The sequence below is a fragment of the Andrographis paniculata genome, unplaced genomic scaffold (assembly GCF_009805555.1).
Source record: "Andrographis paniculata isolate CXL003 unplaced genomic scaffold, ASM980555v1 Contig82END, whole genome shotgun sequence".
NCBI lineage: Eukaryota > Viridiplantae > Streptophyta > Magnoliopsida > Lamiales > Acanthaceae > Andrographis > Andrographis paniculata.
In genome coordinates, this window is record NW_026137620.1 from 534183 (window position 1) to 548033 (window position 13851).

General features: G+C 33.2%; 2 protein-coding genes across 2 annotated transcripts; one reads left to right on the plus strand and one right to left on the minus strand.

Moving 5' to 3' along the window:
* Positions 1 to 1758: 1758 nt before the first annotated feature.
* Positions 1759 to 7746, minus strand: LOC127241345 (U1 snRNP-associated protein usp106-like). The gene is made up of 13 exons (XM_051260351.1): positions 7506 to 7746; positions 7113 to 7165; positions 6709 to 6877; positions 6572 to 6635; positions 5398 to 5477; positions 5159 to 5306; positions 4757 to 4818; positions 4478 to 4540; positions 4142 to 4200; positions 3744 to 3825; positions 2641 to 2684; positions 2332 to 2574; positions 1759 to 2084 (listed from the first exon to the last, which is right to left on the minus strand). Exons 1-13 carry the CDS (start codon positions 7650 to 7652, stop codon positions 2066 to 2068), a joined length of 1233 nt encoding a protein of 410 aa, XP_051116308.1. The 5' UTR covers positions 7653 to 7746; the 3' UTR covers positions 1759 to 2065.
* Positions 7747 to 9197: 1451 nt separating this feature from the next.
* LOC127241506 (uncharacterized) lies at positions 9198 to 13476 on the plus strand. Its single transcript, XM_051260597.1, has 9 exons — positions 9198 to 9559; positions 10180 to 10242; positions 10321 to 10416; positions 11011 to 11058; positions 11517 to 11588; positions 11730 to 11788; positions 12148 to 12232; positions 12338 to 12528; positions 13205 to 13476. Exons 1-8 carry the CDS (start codon positions 9239 to 9241, stop codon positions 12488 to 12490), a joined length of 897 nt encoding a protein of 298 aa, XP_051116554.1. The 5' UTR covers positions 9198 to 9238; the 3' UTR covers positions 12491 to 12528; positions 13205 to 13476.
* Positions 13477 to 13851: the final 375 nt, after the last annotated feature.

Consider the following 13851-nt stretch of genomic DNA (forward strand, 5'->3'; position numbering starts at 1 on the left):
ATAATAATTGGACAAAAAATTAGATAAATATAAAAATATTTTTAAAATTGCAAACACAATTATTAATAAAATCAAATTAATATATAATTAAACGATTGTATTTAGAGCCTAATTTTATTATTTGAAATTAATTTAAAATAGATTACTGATTTAAATTTTTATTTAAACAATATATATATAATAATGTTTTGTAAAAGTAAAATTAAAATTGTAAAATAATTAACCCAGTTGATGACTTGACGTGCTTTTCAATACAGTTTCAAAACATTCCAAGTACTCAACATTATTAGCTTATATTCACAGTAAAAATTTTGAAAGCACCCTAATTTCAAACGAAATTCTTTTCAAAGTATATTACTCAAGTCATCCGGAATTAATGTATCAAATATTAATATTTTTTATGCATATTTTACAAAAACAAAATTGTGTTATAATAAGAGATAGCATTATTATTATTATAGTAATTTGAATAGAAAACAACCACAATTACAAAAGATCAAAAATATTCGCAAAGTATCAAAACAAATAGATATAAATAAATGAATAAAAAAAAAAAACAGTAAGATTCTCCACAATCTCTAAATCAAATATTCCCTTCGTCCCATCGGAATTGAACTATTTGATTAAATATTCCCTCCGTCCCGTCAGAATTGAACCATTTGATTAGGGATACCGCATTTAAGGTGAGGATGTTTAATTAATTATGATATTATTATATTTTTTCGTATAATTAATAATATTTATAATTTTAAAGGAAATTTAATATATATAATTAAAAAAATTAAAATATATGTTTAAATATTTAAAAATTATATAACAATTAAAAAATATATACAATATAGATATCATTTTGTAGAGAATAAAAATCTTCTATAATAAGTAAATAAAAAACTATTTTAGTTTATTTATAATTAATATAAATCAATTTTATAAAAAAATGTGTAGTTTTAAATATATATATATAAAAATATTGAGTGAATCCTAAATCATTTATGACGTTGTATGATATGTAGTTAATTAAGTTGATTTATATTTGTTAAATATATTTTTGGTTGTTGAATATGTTTTGGTTTAATAACTTTTATCAAAAATTGAAAGATATCAATTATTACGGAATAGACAAAAATAAAAATAGTATCAATTGTGATGAAACGGAGAGGAGAACATTCTTAGGCCCGGTTCAGACAAGATTTTTAGAATTTTGAAAGTATGAAAAAAAAAAAAAAAAATTTGTAAAAAATATATTTGATGTCATAATTTTTTTAAAAAAATAAATAGTATCAAATAAATGAAAATTTATTATGTAAACAAGGCCTTATACTTGTGAAAGGCATCATTAAGCAGCAAAATTGTTTATAATCGGAAAATTTGCACTATTATTCCTCATTATTTAAAAACTGTACAATAAAATGATAGATGCTATTACTATTTGACTACTCCAACTTTGGAGATTTTATACAATATTTTAAAAAAATCGATAGAATAATAATGCTTAATTTCTAAACAATAATGAGAAGGGTGCAAACTTCAAGTTATAAGCAATTATGTGAATTGAGTGTGATATTAATTGGTCCACAATGCAGCCGGTCCATTTTTATATGGAGGCATGGAAGCTCCAACATTTTTCAAAATGACAAAATCAATCTAACAACTACTCCTATTTTGTTTATAGAAAACAATAAATATTTCCAAAATATCTGAAATAAACCCAAAACAACAAAACAAAATAAAATAAACGTTTAGGTTTTAAATTAGGAATGAAAAGAAATAAGCTGATCAATGAAAATGCGCAGTGTTTTTCACAAAGACCAGACCAGACAACATTTTACCGAGAACATCCAAAACTACCAAATTGGAGTAAAATTCACCCAATAATAGCACAGGCAGTTGCAAAATATTTTGCTAGGTATAACACAATCAGTCCCAAACTGGTAATAATAACCATAACTACCAGACCAGATAAAAATAAAATAAAATAAAATAATATTCGGGCATACCGGTAGTAGCAGGTACAAACTTAAACTTCATACCCTTCTTCCCTTATAATCTGCATCGGTGACCCCATCTAACTGCGGTCGTGTCGCCTGGTGAGAAAGACAAGCCCGGATAAATAAAAGCATCGACATTGAAATGACAATAAAGACGGCATAACAAATGGAAGGCAAGTATTCATACATATAACAATAATCGAGTAATGCATCAATACGAATTTTCAGCACATTTTGGATTATTTAATCATTGTTAGGTCTTGTCTAGTTATAGTGATTGTGAGGAATTATGTAAGTGATTAAATAAATTTTATCCTTATGTGTAGGGTGGCAGATACAAAACCTGTGTCGATCATATTTCCGGGTGTGTTCTCTTGACCGGGACCGAGGTCTAAGGTTACTTCTTGAGTCGTAGTTGCGAGAATGGTCTCTCTCTCTTTCATGCGATCGATCATAGTCACGGTCATAATGCCTGTTGCGATCTCTGCCCCGGCGGTCATAATCCCTCCCACGTTCGTGGCTACTGCCTCTATCATGGTCCTTGCCCGTGTCCCTATCATGGTCGCGACTTCTCTCATCTCTTACCCTGAACAGAAGCAAGAAATTTTCAGTCCCGGGTCACCAGATATCGTAATTGAAAATTCAAAAGTACCTCCTCTCTTCTTCATTGGCCTTGCGTTTCTTGTCCCTCCCTTCCTGGCAATATTTTTAAAAAAATGAAGCTAATACGAATTCGGAGCTCCTCTCATTGCAAAATAAAAGCAAGAAAATGAATTTGAAGATATGCATATCAAAGGCAAGGAACATTACAGTCTCTTCATGCAATTTCCGATTTCTGATTTGTTGAGCAAGCTTATCATGTGCTAGCATTTTTCGTCTATATTGGCTTACACAGAGTTTGGCCAAAGATCACATAGCATATGCCACGAATTATATGACAACATATAGTTAGAGAGAGGGTAATTTCACACTTCATATGGCACTTGGACTTTGGAGATGGTCGCAAAAATCTGTTACTTTATGAGAAAAGATAACTTTTTTACAGACTTATCAAGAGGATCATAAGACCAAGACAGTGTGAGGCAGAAAGTATCCGCCACGAAAATATGCACTCTGAAGGAAACCTCAATTCTCATAACCCGTCCATTCCATTCAAACTCTTGCTTATTTAAGTAGATTATATATATATGTGCAAATTTAAGTGGATTAAAAGAAGGCTGAAGCATGAAGAACTATATCATATCTCTTGCTTATTCTTACATGAATATGAAGGAAAAATTATTCAAGTAGCAGGGATCTAATTTCAGAAACGAAAGCACCCACTAAACAATGCCAACCATACCCTATACAGAGATATATACCTTCACAAATCAATGCCAACCATAACCTATGCAGAAGAAAGATGGGAACACCAAAACTTATTGCACTTTTGTCGGTTAAGACAAACACATATATGTTCCTAATTTTTACTTTGTCAAAGTTCCTCTCAAGCTAGTAAACCTTATTGTTAAGTCCAGATAAAACTTTAAACAACTGATTCTTCTTAGAAGTGTATAACTATGTCTGCGAGAAGCTAAAACAGAAAACCATCATAACATAATAAACAAACTGCCTGCAGCAAACTCAGCTTCATGCTTCATAAATCTTGAGCAAGTTACAAATGAACAACGATCCTCCATCAATAATCAATCAACTTTGAGTAACATAAAGAGAACATATGAATGAATGCGTATGGATAGTGAACAGCAGGCATACCTGAAGCTCAGCTAACTTTTCTCGAATTAGCATATAGCCTAAGTGGAGCTTTCCACCAAAATGATCTGCTAATCGGCGATCACTGGAAACCAAATATGTAAATATATTTTGTCATAGAAATCTTAAGGCCCTATGTAATGAAGTGATTTGGATTGAAATCTGAAGAATCCCAAAAGATTTTCTAGCTACTGTAACATGATCTATAAACATGAAACAAAAAATAACGCACATTCTTTAGCTGCAAAAGTTATCCTCGAAAAACTGGGCCCAAAAAAGCCTGTTGGTGACAAGGAGGTATTGTCGGTCAAACAATGAAGTACCCAAAACTCTTGAAACTACTTTTTCATTTTCACAACAGGAACTACGTTGTTTCAATAGAAAATCTAACAACCATTTACCTGTCATAAACACTCAAGAATGCTCCACAAATGTCACAGACCCGAAGTTTTTGATCAGTCTGCAAGTAACAACTGTATCAGACTCATATTAAGCAATCCCAATCATTCTTCCTGTTTTCATGTTAGGAACAGCATTGCTACCATGACAACAGAAATGAACAATCTGAAACAAATTATGCAGATACGATATCAAAATGCCATTATGTATGTTAAAAAAAAAAAAAAAAAAAAAAACCATTATAATACAGTAAATTCAACTAACAGGTTCCTGCCTTTCTGGCAGTTGGCAGTAACATACTAGAGTCTAAATTCTCAAGAAGCCAGAGGTAGACTTACAATGCGAACATCAGCAGCCGTGTACTTAGATGAATCTATCACAGGTTCATGTCTGGCTGGCAGCTGATAAAATAAAAACACATGTAAATGACAGTGTTTAAAGAGAAAATTGACTTCAATAAAATAAACCATTGTAAAGATACATGCTTAAATTCAATCATGCAGAACTTGGCCAGCTTAACAGAGAGACAGACAGTGCAGCTAAGGATTGCCATCAAATTGTATCTGCACCTTGGCGCAGCAAGCAAAATGATATTTGTTTAATGAGATGGTAATTACCTTCTTCAGTGCTTCAGCCTCCTCCAATGCTTTCTGTGCTTCATCGACCATTCCTTGTTCACCTAAAAAACACATCAAAACACCATAATCAAGGTAGGTAATGTTCATACAACCAAAACACTATTCCTTGTAGCACATAAGGAAAACCAAAAGAAAGAATTAACTTCCTAGAAATTTTTTAGGTCTAGATGTATATCAAGTTCAGATGACTACATATGAAGTTCAAAACCCAAAGACACGTCTAGCTCTAGGCACATGGAGTTTTGGTGACTAAAATATACAGATTAATTTCTTCCATTAAAATCACATCACGTCAATGTTACACTATATTCACAACATACATACATCACATTTTCATAATGCATGTCAATCATTTAATTGCAAACAGCATGTCCATCTTACCAAGATCTTCTGCTTTCTTGAGCTTCTCATTTATCATTTCTTGTATGTGCGGGTCTGGCACAGCAGCTGGAGTAACTTGAGAAGCATTTACCAGGGGCTGAGGAAGAGATGCACGATCCTTGTTGAAAGCATCCAAAAGAAGCATTGCCTGGCATTCAATTAAGCAGAAAGTTTATCCACTGCTGCCTTGTTTTCAATGAAAACATAAACTATGATAGGTGCCATGAAGCCTTTAAAACCTGCATATCTGCTCTTTTAATTCTTAGTTCATCAACCACTTCCAGGGCTCGAATCTTCATGTCCATTTTTCCTTCGAGGTCTATAAAATCAGATCGTGCAAAGCAAATTGAATCAGGTGAATGTCTATTTCTCTTCTTAAATTCTTTATAACAGTATTTGTAGATGGCGCACAGCGCAGGGCCTGTACCATCCCATGGCAAATGGTGCACACTACAGCTTCTAATATATATTTTTAATTATACATAACACACACATACAGATATATATATATATGCAATTAATAACACATGTTTCAACAAACTAATATAATTATTCAAATATCTTATGTTTTTTAAAAACAGAACTATTAAAATAAATTGAATACTATTAGGAAAAAAAAAAAAATACCAGAAACAATATATATATATATATATAGACATATATAAAAGAAACCAGTTTACACAAACAATTGTAACAGCAGCTGCAAGCTGCCTTACCTGGCAGGAGACCATCAGCGCAGTGGGAAGCAGAAGAAAGTGTGAGGGCCAAAAAGGTGATATGAAAATAAGGAGGGAAGATGGCGGCCTAGGAGCCAGAGGAACTTAGAAAGAAAGATAAAGTAAAACTAAGCATATCCTTATTAATTACAAACAAAAACAAGGATGTTTGCTGTGTTTTGGTTTGTATTGGGAATAGTAAAAATTTGAATTCAAATAATTGTTTGTTGTGAGATAAAAAGGTGTTTGATGTAATACTTTGACTAGACAAAAAAACTTAAATGCAAATAGGTGTATTATTTGATGTTTTTTCGGGAAAAGAAAAGATAAGTTACTATAGAGGAATAGTAAGTGTTGTTTGTTGAAAACATGGCCCACCACCCTTACTCGTTAACCCTAATAAGTAAAACTAAATAACATGAAAATCGTGCTCTTTGCCACGTGTCATAGAATTCATCTCTTAGTGTTGCAAATCTCAATATAGAAAATGGCACAGAGGCTGCACCATTTGCGCTATATGCCATGGCACGCCACTTACAACTGTGATCAAAGATCTGATTTCTATAAAAGACCATGCCATCTAGGAAATGCTTTCTTGCACATATCAAGATATTGTGTAATGACTGCATAATTAACCTCCACATATACATGTTTACCATAAGATCAGCACCATCAACAAAATAATTAACAGGCTTACCAGATTGATCAGCTTCTTTCATTTTTTCTTTAATTTGCTTAGACAGCTCAATAATCTCTGGTGTCTGCAGTTCCACTATATTTATCAGCACTGCTACAAATGACTTAAAGGAGGGAAAAGGGTGAAGACATATATACCAGGGTAACTTCTGATACAGAGATTGCAATAGCTGCCTTAGCATCCTCTTCATCAAGTCTCTTCAATGCCCTTGCAATCTTTCGATCACACTCAACAATAAGTCTGTCAATGTTATCCTCCAAATCTCTGTCGTAATTGTCAAGACCCTTTGCCCTAGCCTCTTCATATCTGAATATGAGTTAAGAAAACAAAAGAAACCCTTCGAGGCACATCAAATAACAACTCCATCTCATAGAAATACCTTATGGAAAAACAGAGATTAGGGTTTATTTTCTAGGACTCTTCTAATTGCAAGCAAAAAACCCCTTGTAGCCCCAACTATACCTGCCAATTATGACTGATTTCCATGGCCACAAGAAAGAAGAACGAACATAAAATGGTATATTTTCCATATAAAGGATACTCTTTCCTCAACGGCAATGAGTGCACCTTGGGGCATGGTCCCTTATCCATTTTCTACACCGCAATGAATAAAAACAATATTCAATTAAAAAATACACCCGAGAGCAAACATTCGTGAATTTCACAGAACAAACACTTATTTTCTCAAACTAAACTGCACGGGAACTTCAAATTATTTCATAATCAACAGCAAAAATACCGAAAGAAACATTAACATAAATCACAACTCAACTTCTAGCCCTAACAGCACCTCCCCATGATCATGCTTTCTCCAAATCTTATAGAAAGATAAAAACATATATATATATATATATATATACAAGGCTAAAGTAAAAATTAAATGCATCCAGAGAGATATGTGTAGTAGCACTAGTGGACGCCGTCGAATACATACGGTGAGCTGAAAAAGTTCGTGAGGACAGAGGCCGGCAAGGAAGAGGCGGCAGACGTCGCGATCGAAGTACTTCCGAGTCACCTCCTCGGCGTCGCCGTTCCGATTTGCCCCCATCAGAACATCGAGCTGCTTCCTCAGCGCATCCATGGCTTCTTCCGCCCTACCGAATTCGGATGCTGATTAACTCTGGGATTGCGCGTAGATTAGGGTTTGGAGTGGGTTTTCATTTTGTGGTTTTTTATTTTAGATATAAAAAATGGAATGCATGGAAGTTTATAAAAAAACAATAATTTCATTTTGGCCCCTGATGTGCGTGGAAATATCTAATTAGTCCCTGAATGAGTGAATGTACTGTATATTTTTAGTTTTGGTGTTTTCTTCTAGCAAAAAATTAGATGATATATATCATATCAATTCATTATTTTTATAGTAAAAATTATTTTTTATCTCATTCAATATTAAAATTATTAATTTTGCTTCAATTCAAAAAATTATCAATTTTAATCTCACTTAAATGAAAATTTATCAATTTTAGTCCCAAAATGATTGACTATGACTGAACACGGCCGTGTTGTCTTGAACACGGACGGTCGTGTTGGATGACTCAGAAGGTGACCGGGCGTCCCAGGCAGCCAACACGACCGTGTTGATTACCTTGCACTTCTGAACACGGCCGTGTTCCTGCCCGTGTTCTTGTGTTCTCAACATAGCCATGTTCTAGGCCTGTTCATGTTCTCAACACAGCCATGTTCTAGGCCATATTCACGACCATGATTTCAATATAATTATATTGTAAGTCATATTTATTATTTTTTTCCCTTTTTTGTTAAAATTATTTGATATATATATTTATAATTTAACAAAAATATTTTTTACAATTATTTTATAATATAAAAAATAATCAATTTTTAATATTTTTAAAATATATTTATAAATGTAAAAAAATGAATGGATCGAACATGAATAAATGATTAATCTAACAAATGAGAGTTTTAGCCAGTGAGAATTCATGAAAAAATTATTTCTGATGATTTTTTTTTTTAAAAAAAATTATAAATTATATACGATAAAATCATATTTTAGTATAATTTTTTAAAAAACATTGTAAAAAATTAAATACTTGAATAATAAATAAAATATAATTTTTATAAAACTAAAATAATATAATATAAATAATTATAAATATTAAATAGTACAATAAAGAATAAAAAATAAAAATATATATAATACAACATCATTTCTGTCAACTTTTCTGAATATATGAGATATCACAAACACCGAAAGGGTGGCCGAGCGATGCTGAGGAAGATGCAGACGGATGCCGAATCGGGGGCGTTCCAACGCAGAGAGGCTAGCGAAGACCCTTCAAGACGTTTGGAAACCTTGTAGAATATTCTCGAACATTCTAGATGTTCCACGAAAGAAATGAAAATAAAAAAATAAAAATGATTTATTTTTTAAATTTTATTTATCTAACTAAAAAATAAAAAAATAAAAATGATTTATTTTTTAAATTTTATTTATCTAACTAAAAAATAAAAAAATAAAAATATTTTAATTTATCTGCTGCCAATTTGCTGTACCAAATACGTCATAATATATTTTATATTATATTATTTTTGAAAAATAGTAACTAAAATAAGTGCTGAAATAACAACAATAATTTTTTTTCCTTATTTAGGCGTCAATATATAAAATAAACAAACGAATCAGCCTGGATCAAAGAGCTTGCAATGGCGGCCAGATACTCCTCCATCTCCGCCCTCGTCGTGCTTTCTCTATCCCTCTTCCTTGCAACTGCCGTCTTTGCCTTCCAGTCCGACGAGCTTCTAGTCGACGACGAGGAATTTGGCCTCGAAGGCGGCCGATCTTCAGATTCAGTTGCCGATAGCCGACCGGTTTCCACTCCGTCTGCTCGCAAGCGCTCCTCGGATTCGAGCTCCGATCCGGACTCCAAAATACAGTTTTTGTTAGAACATGCGTTCGGAGACTCTGATTTCTCGCCTGCCGGCACATTCTCTGCTCGAGTCAAGACTTCGTCGCATGGCGGCCAGGTATATTGTAATTTGTATGTTTGCTGAAGAGGTTTGAGCGTAAGCGCCTGTAACCGTTACTGTTTGACTTGCTCTGATGTTATAGATGATGCAGTCTTGCTTTATTATTGGATTCACAAATGTGTTGTTTTTAGATATTGGAGATTCTCCGGAAGTTTTTCTCGTGCATTTGCTTTTCGCTATGAAGAAAAATGTTAGGGTTTCGACACTTTCTCTACTCGACATTTTGATTTTCCCATTTCCTTAAATTTTTTTCGCTTCTGTTATTAGATTTTGATTTTGATTTGGTTTTTTGGTGTGTGTTACACGCGAAGGAGGGAGAAAAAGAAAATCCTTAAGGAGAATAGTGTTGACGATGCTTGTTGGGTGTGTAGTGTAGTTGCTCGACTATGTAATTGGAAAATCGATGCATTTGACTTGCCCACAACCAAAAGCAGCTGGTCCTTTATCTTACAGAGTTCGACGGTACTCTGTTATGGTCGAGTCACAGTAATTATTGAGCAGTATTAGAGTTAACTCTGCAAAATTTGGGCTCGAAGTTTTAACATGAAATGTGATTCTGTATTAGCTTGTTACTTTTGTTTTAGAGTCTGAATATTAACTATATGTGCTCATTACAGACTCTTACAAAGCTTCGGTTCTCAAGGAATCCCTTTGACGAGGCAGAGAAGGAAAATTTTAGGGTAATTTTTTTTATTGAAAATTTGATCATGGAGTTTCTGCCAATGGAATATAATGAAATTTTGTGAAATACTCTGCAGAGTCTTCTCAAGGAAGACGACTTTTATAGAGTAAGGCTGCCCTCTAATGTGTTAGGCCTGCCTGGTAAAGGGTATGCTGTGTCTTCTGTAAAGGCGGTAAGTATAAAAATAAATTTGTTCCCTTCACGAAAGATTGTTGCATGTTTATATGCTACTGTGTTGTAGCTGTATGTTGATTGCTGCATTGATTGATATTACAAAACAGTAGTTTGGAGTAATATTTTATTGCATGTTATTTCTTCTATTTTTTTTGGATTTTCTAACGACTTGTTGGAGCTGTTCGATGCAATTTAAAGTCGTAGTAAAAAAATCCTTTTTGAAGAGGTACTAGAATCAGTTATTTATTGCTTAACTCAGGTCTTATTGACGGTACCATGTTATTGGTGAATTCTTGTTTATAATAATATGGTAAAACTGGGCTTTCTACAAGCAGCATTACATGTTCTAGCACAAAACCAGTGTTTCTTAAATTTTTTATGCTGTCATGTGACATTCTGACTCATTGGTATCTAATGCACGCAATCTTACCATGGATTAAGATACCACCTATTACTCTGTCATTTCAGGTTATAATGATCAGTTTAATTGTTTCTATGGTCTGTTACTTCTTCTGTTGTATGTATGTGGGCATCGACTTTGAAAATGGGCGATTATGATGTAACAATTAACGAAGAACTTCTTTTCTCGCAGAGATGTCTTCTACGGGATGCACTAGATGAGTATTTTGTCATACACATGGTAATAAATTCCTAATGAATAGAATTTATGTGGAAACTAAAGTTGAATATTCACTGCACATGTCAGTCAATTTATTATTATAGTATGCCATGGAAAATTGGAAACGTAGTTGACATTACACTTTCTGTTGGATAAACAACTTCTATCACTTCATTTTCAAATTCTGGGCCAATGGTATAGTTATTATCTCCTAGATTCATCATGAGCTGTTTTTATGTTGTATCTAGACTGTATTGAGATATTTTATATATGCTTCTTAATCTTATAACCGAGCAATTATTTGATAAAAAATTCCGTTAAGAGTGGTTCAATCTTCTTTCCCGTGAGGTACAAAAACTGGGGTTTCCAGCTTTAATGAATTTCTGGTCACAGAAGTTTTATGTAATATGATCTTGATTTACTAACTGCTGCTGTGTTTATTGTTACTCCGCTTAATTTCATGTGTTATTTTTCTGTAGGAAGGTGTAAACATATTGGCTGTGAATTATGGTTCCCCGGGATCATGCCAGTATCCACGCCAATTAAAGCTTGTAAGTTGTCCCACTCAAATCATTTCCAATGCCAAGGGCTACTTCCAGTTCATGTCATTTTAGCACTGATTTGGCTTCTTTAATTTTCTGATTGTCCAGTCCCCGACAATATGTAATTCCTTTCTTTTATTTTAATTTCAGCCTTCAAAATGGTCTTTTAAGTCGCATACAGTCTTGAAGAACAGCGAACAAGCTCCTAGGTAAATCTCATCTCTATAGATCTGAAGGATATATATTTCTTGGGTACCTCAAACCCCCCCCCCCCCCCCCCCCCCCCTTCCCCAAGGATTATGTGTAGTTTATTCAAAGCTTTGTAACACACCTCCACATGGCTATTTTTAAGTGTTTATGCTGGGGCTGCAAGTCCCATATTGCACTTTTTAATTACAGAATTAGAATAATTGATGCAGCCACTGCGGATCTTCTACTGGTATCAGTATCTTCTTAAGACTCTTTAAGCGATTCAAGAAGAGAGGAATAGGGTTACTATATTCTCGATTTTGAGCTTGTGTTTTGAGTTTTACATGTACTATAACTAGGGGTACTATTTTTGAAACAGAACTCCAGTTTTTACAGCAGAAGCTGACGAAAGTGTCGAGGGAGAGGAACTGAAGCCACCAGAGAAGTCGTTCTGGGCTAAATATGTATGTAGAAAAACATTATACCTTCTTGCTCTAAGAGACTCAAGACAAATATATAAAAAATTAAATAATAACGATCATTTCTGGTGCTTGGTTCTCCATTTGCAGTGGATGTATTTGGTCCCTCTTGGATTCATTCTCATCAACGCCATGACTCAGGCCATGAACATGGCCGAGGAACCGGGTAATGGCCAGGCAGGTGCACAAACACCACAAGTGGCGGCAGGACGTGGCCAGGCTGCTCCTGTGCGAAGAAGATGAACATTTCCTACAATGTTCAAGAAGCCGCTCATCATTTGGTACGCCCCTTTTTCGTGATCGAAATTTGTATGAGCATATTGAGTTAATTCCACAGCCAAATATTATTCTCTCATGCATAATGATTGTAGATTAGCTTATTTGAACAATTTTTACCGTAGTCTTGAGGCCTATTACAAAAATCTAGGTTGCGTTGTAATTGTTATGTGATTTAAATAGTTATTTCATACGATGAATTGACTATAACGATTTTTTTTTTTTTTTTTTGGTGTGTGTAATCTATTAAATAAAAAATAGGTATACGATGTGATTTGTATACTCCTTCTGTCAACATATAAAGTAAACATTTATTTTTGGCGCGGTGTTTAAGAAATAATAGTACTTTAATTATACTAGATAGTTAAAAGTAGTGTAATGATATTTTTGCCCTTATTTTTTTTTTTGTGTAAAAGTAATAATTTTATATAAAGTAGGGTATTTGTGGAAAAACGTGAGATATTTAATGAAATGTTTACTTTCTAGCTGGACGGAGGTTTATAAGAATCATCACATCATATATAAAAATAACACGTGTGTGTAACATAGAGTGTGTTATTGAATGTGATGTTTCTTTTAAAAAGGGAATTGTTGAAGCACGGTGCTATATTTTCGTTTAGATCAAGAGTGCCTGGATATTATGAGAATCTAATCTACCAACCTTGTGTTGGATTTTGATAGATTTTTGGCAGCATGAAGTAGAGAACATCTCCCGATCCTCGTATTCCCTCCCTCATTGGTCGGCAAAATCACTTTTGAAGTGAGCTATCTATTAAGTTTTTCTGTAAGTCGAACATCGTCGATAGAGTCGCATCATCTTTCAGGTAGAACTATGTTCAATTATTTAGCTCTAACTGTCTGTCTGTGGGGATGTTTTTGAAGTTTTGAACTTCACCACATATGTCTGTATATCATTGAAGCTTGAATCAATTCCAATGTTCATTTTTGGACTATTTCAACAAAAACACCTGTGTTAGATCAGTGGTCGATTTTTTTGAAATGTTGGGGTGTGATTGTTGTGTTTTGATTTGAAAAAAAAAAAAGAAAAAGAAAAAGATTGACTAGCTATAGAAAATTGTATAAATAATATAAAAATAATGAGTGTATATGGTATATTAATTTTTACTTTTAGGAAATTTTGAAAAAAAGAAACAAACCTATTTTATATTATTTTCAAGGCAAAAATTATTATTTTTTAAATAAAAGTATATAGTTATTTTTTTACATTAAGATTTTAAAATAGCAAAATAAATATATTAATAATACCTTCACAGTTTTTTTTAATCAATAACAAAATTTGTTAAAAATTTTAAACTCTAAATAATATA

What these genes read in the sequence shown, in the direction of transcription:
- LOC127241506 (XM_051260597.1), top strand. Translation starts at nt 9,239, where the DNA reads ATGGCGGCCAGATACTCCTCCATCTCCGCCCTCGTCGTGCTTTCTCTA. An exon ending in AGTATTTTGTCATACACATG is followed by an intron (nt 11,059 to 11,516) that starts GTAATAAATTCC and finishes ATTTTTCTGTAG; the next exon opens with GAAGGTGTAAACATATTGGC. An exon ending in AACAGCGAACAAGCTCCTAG is followed by an intron (nt 11,789 to 12,147) that starts GTAAATCTCATC and finishes TTTTTGAAACAG; the next exon opens with AACTCCAGTTTTTACAGCAG.
- LOC127241345 (XM_051260351.1), bottom strand. Translation starts at nt 7,652, where the DNA reads ATGGATGCGCTGAGGAAGCAGCTCGATGTTCTGATGGGGGCAAATCGG. An exon ending in CTGTATCAGAAGTTACCCTG is followed by an intron (nt 6,636 to 6,708) that starts GTATATATGTCT and finishes GTGGAACTGCAG; the next exon opens with ACACCAGAGATTATTGAGCT. An exon ending in AAAAGTTAGCTGAGCTTCAG is followed by an intron (nt 2,685 to 3,743) that starts GTATGCCTGCTG and finishes AAATATTGCCAG; the next exon opens with GAAGGGAGGGACAAGAAACG.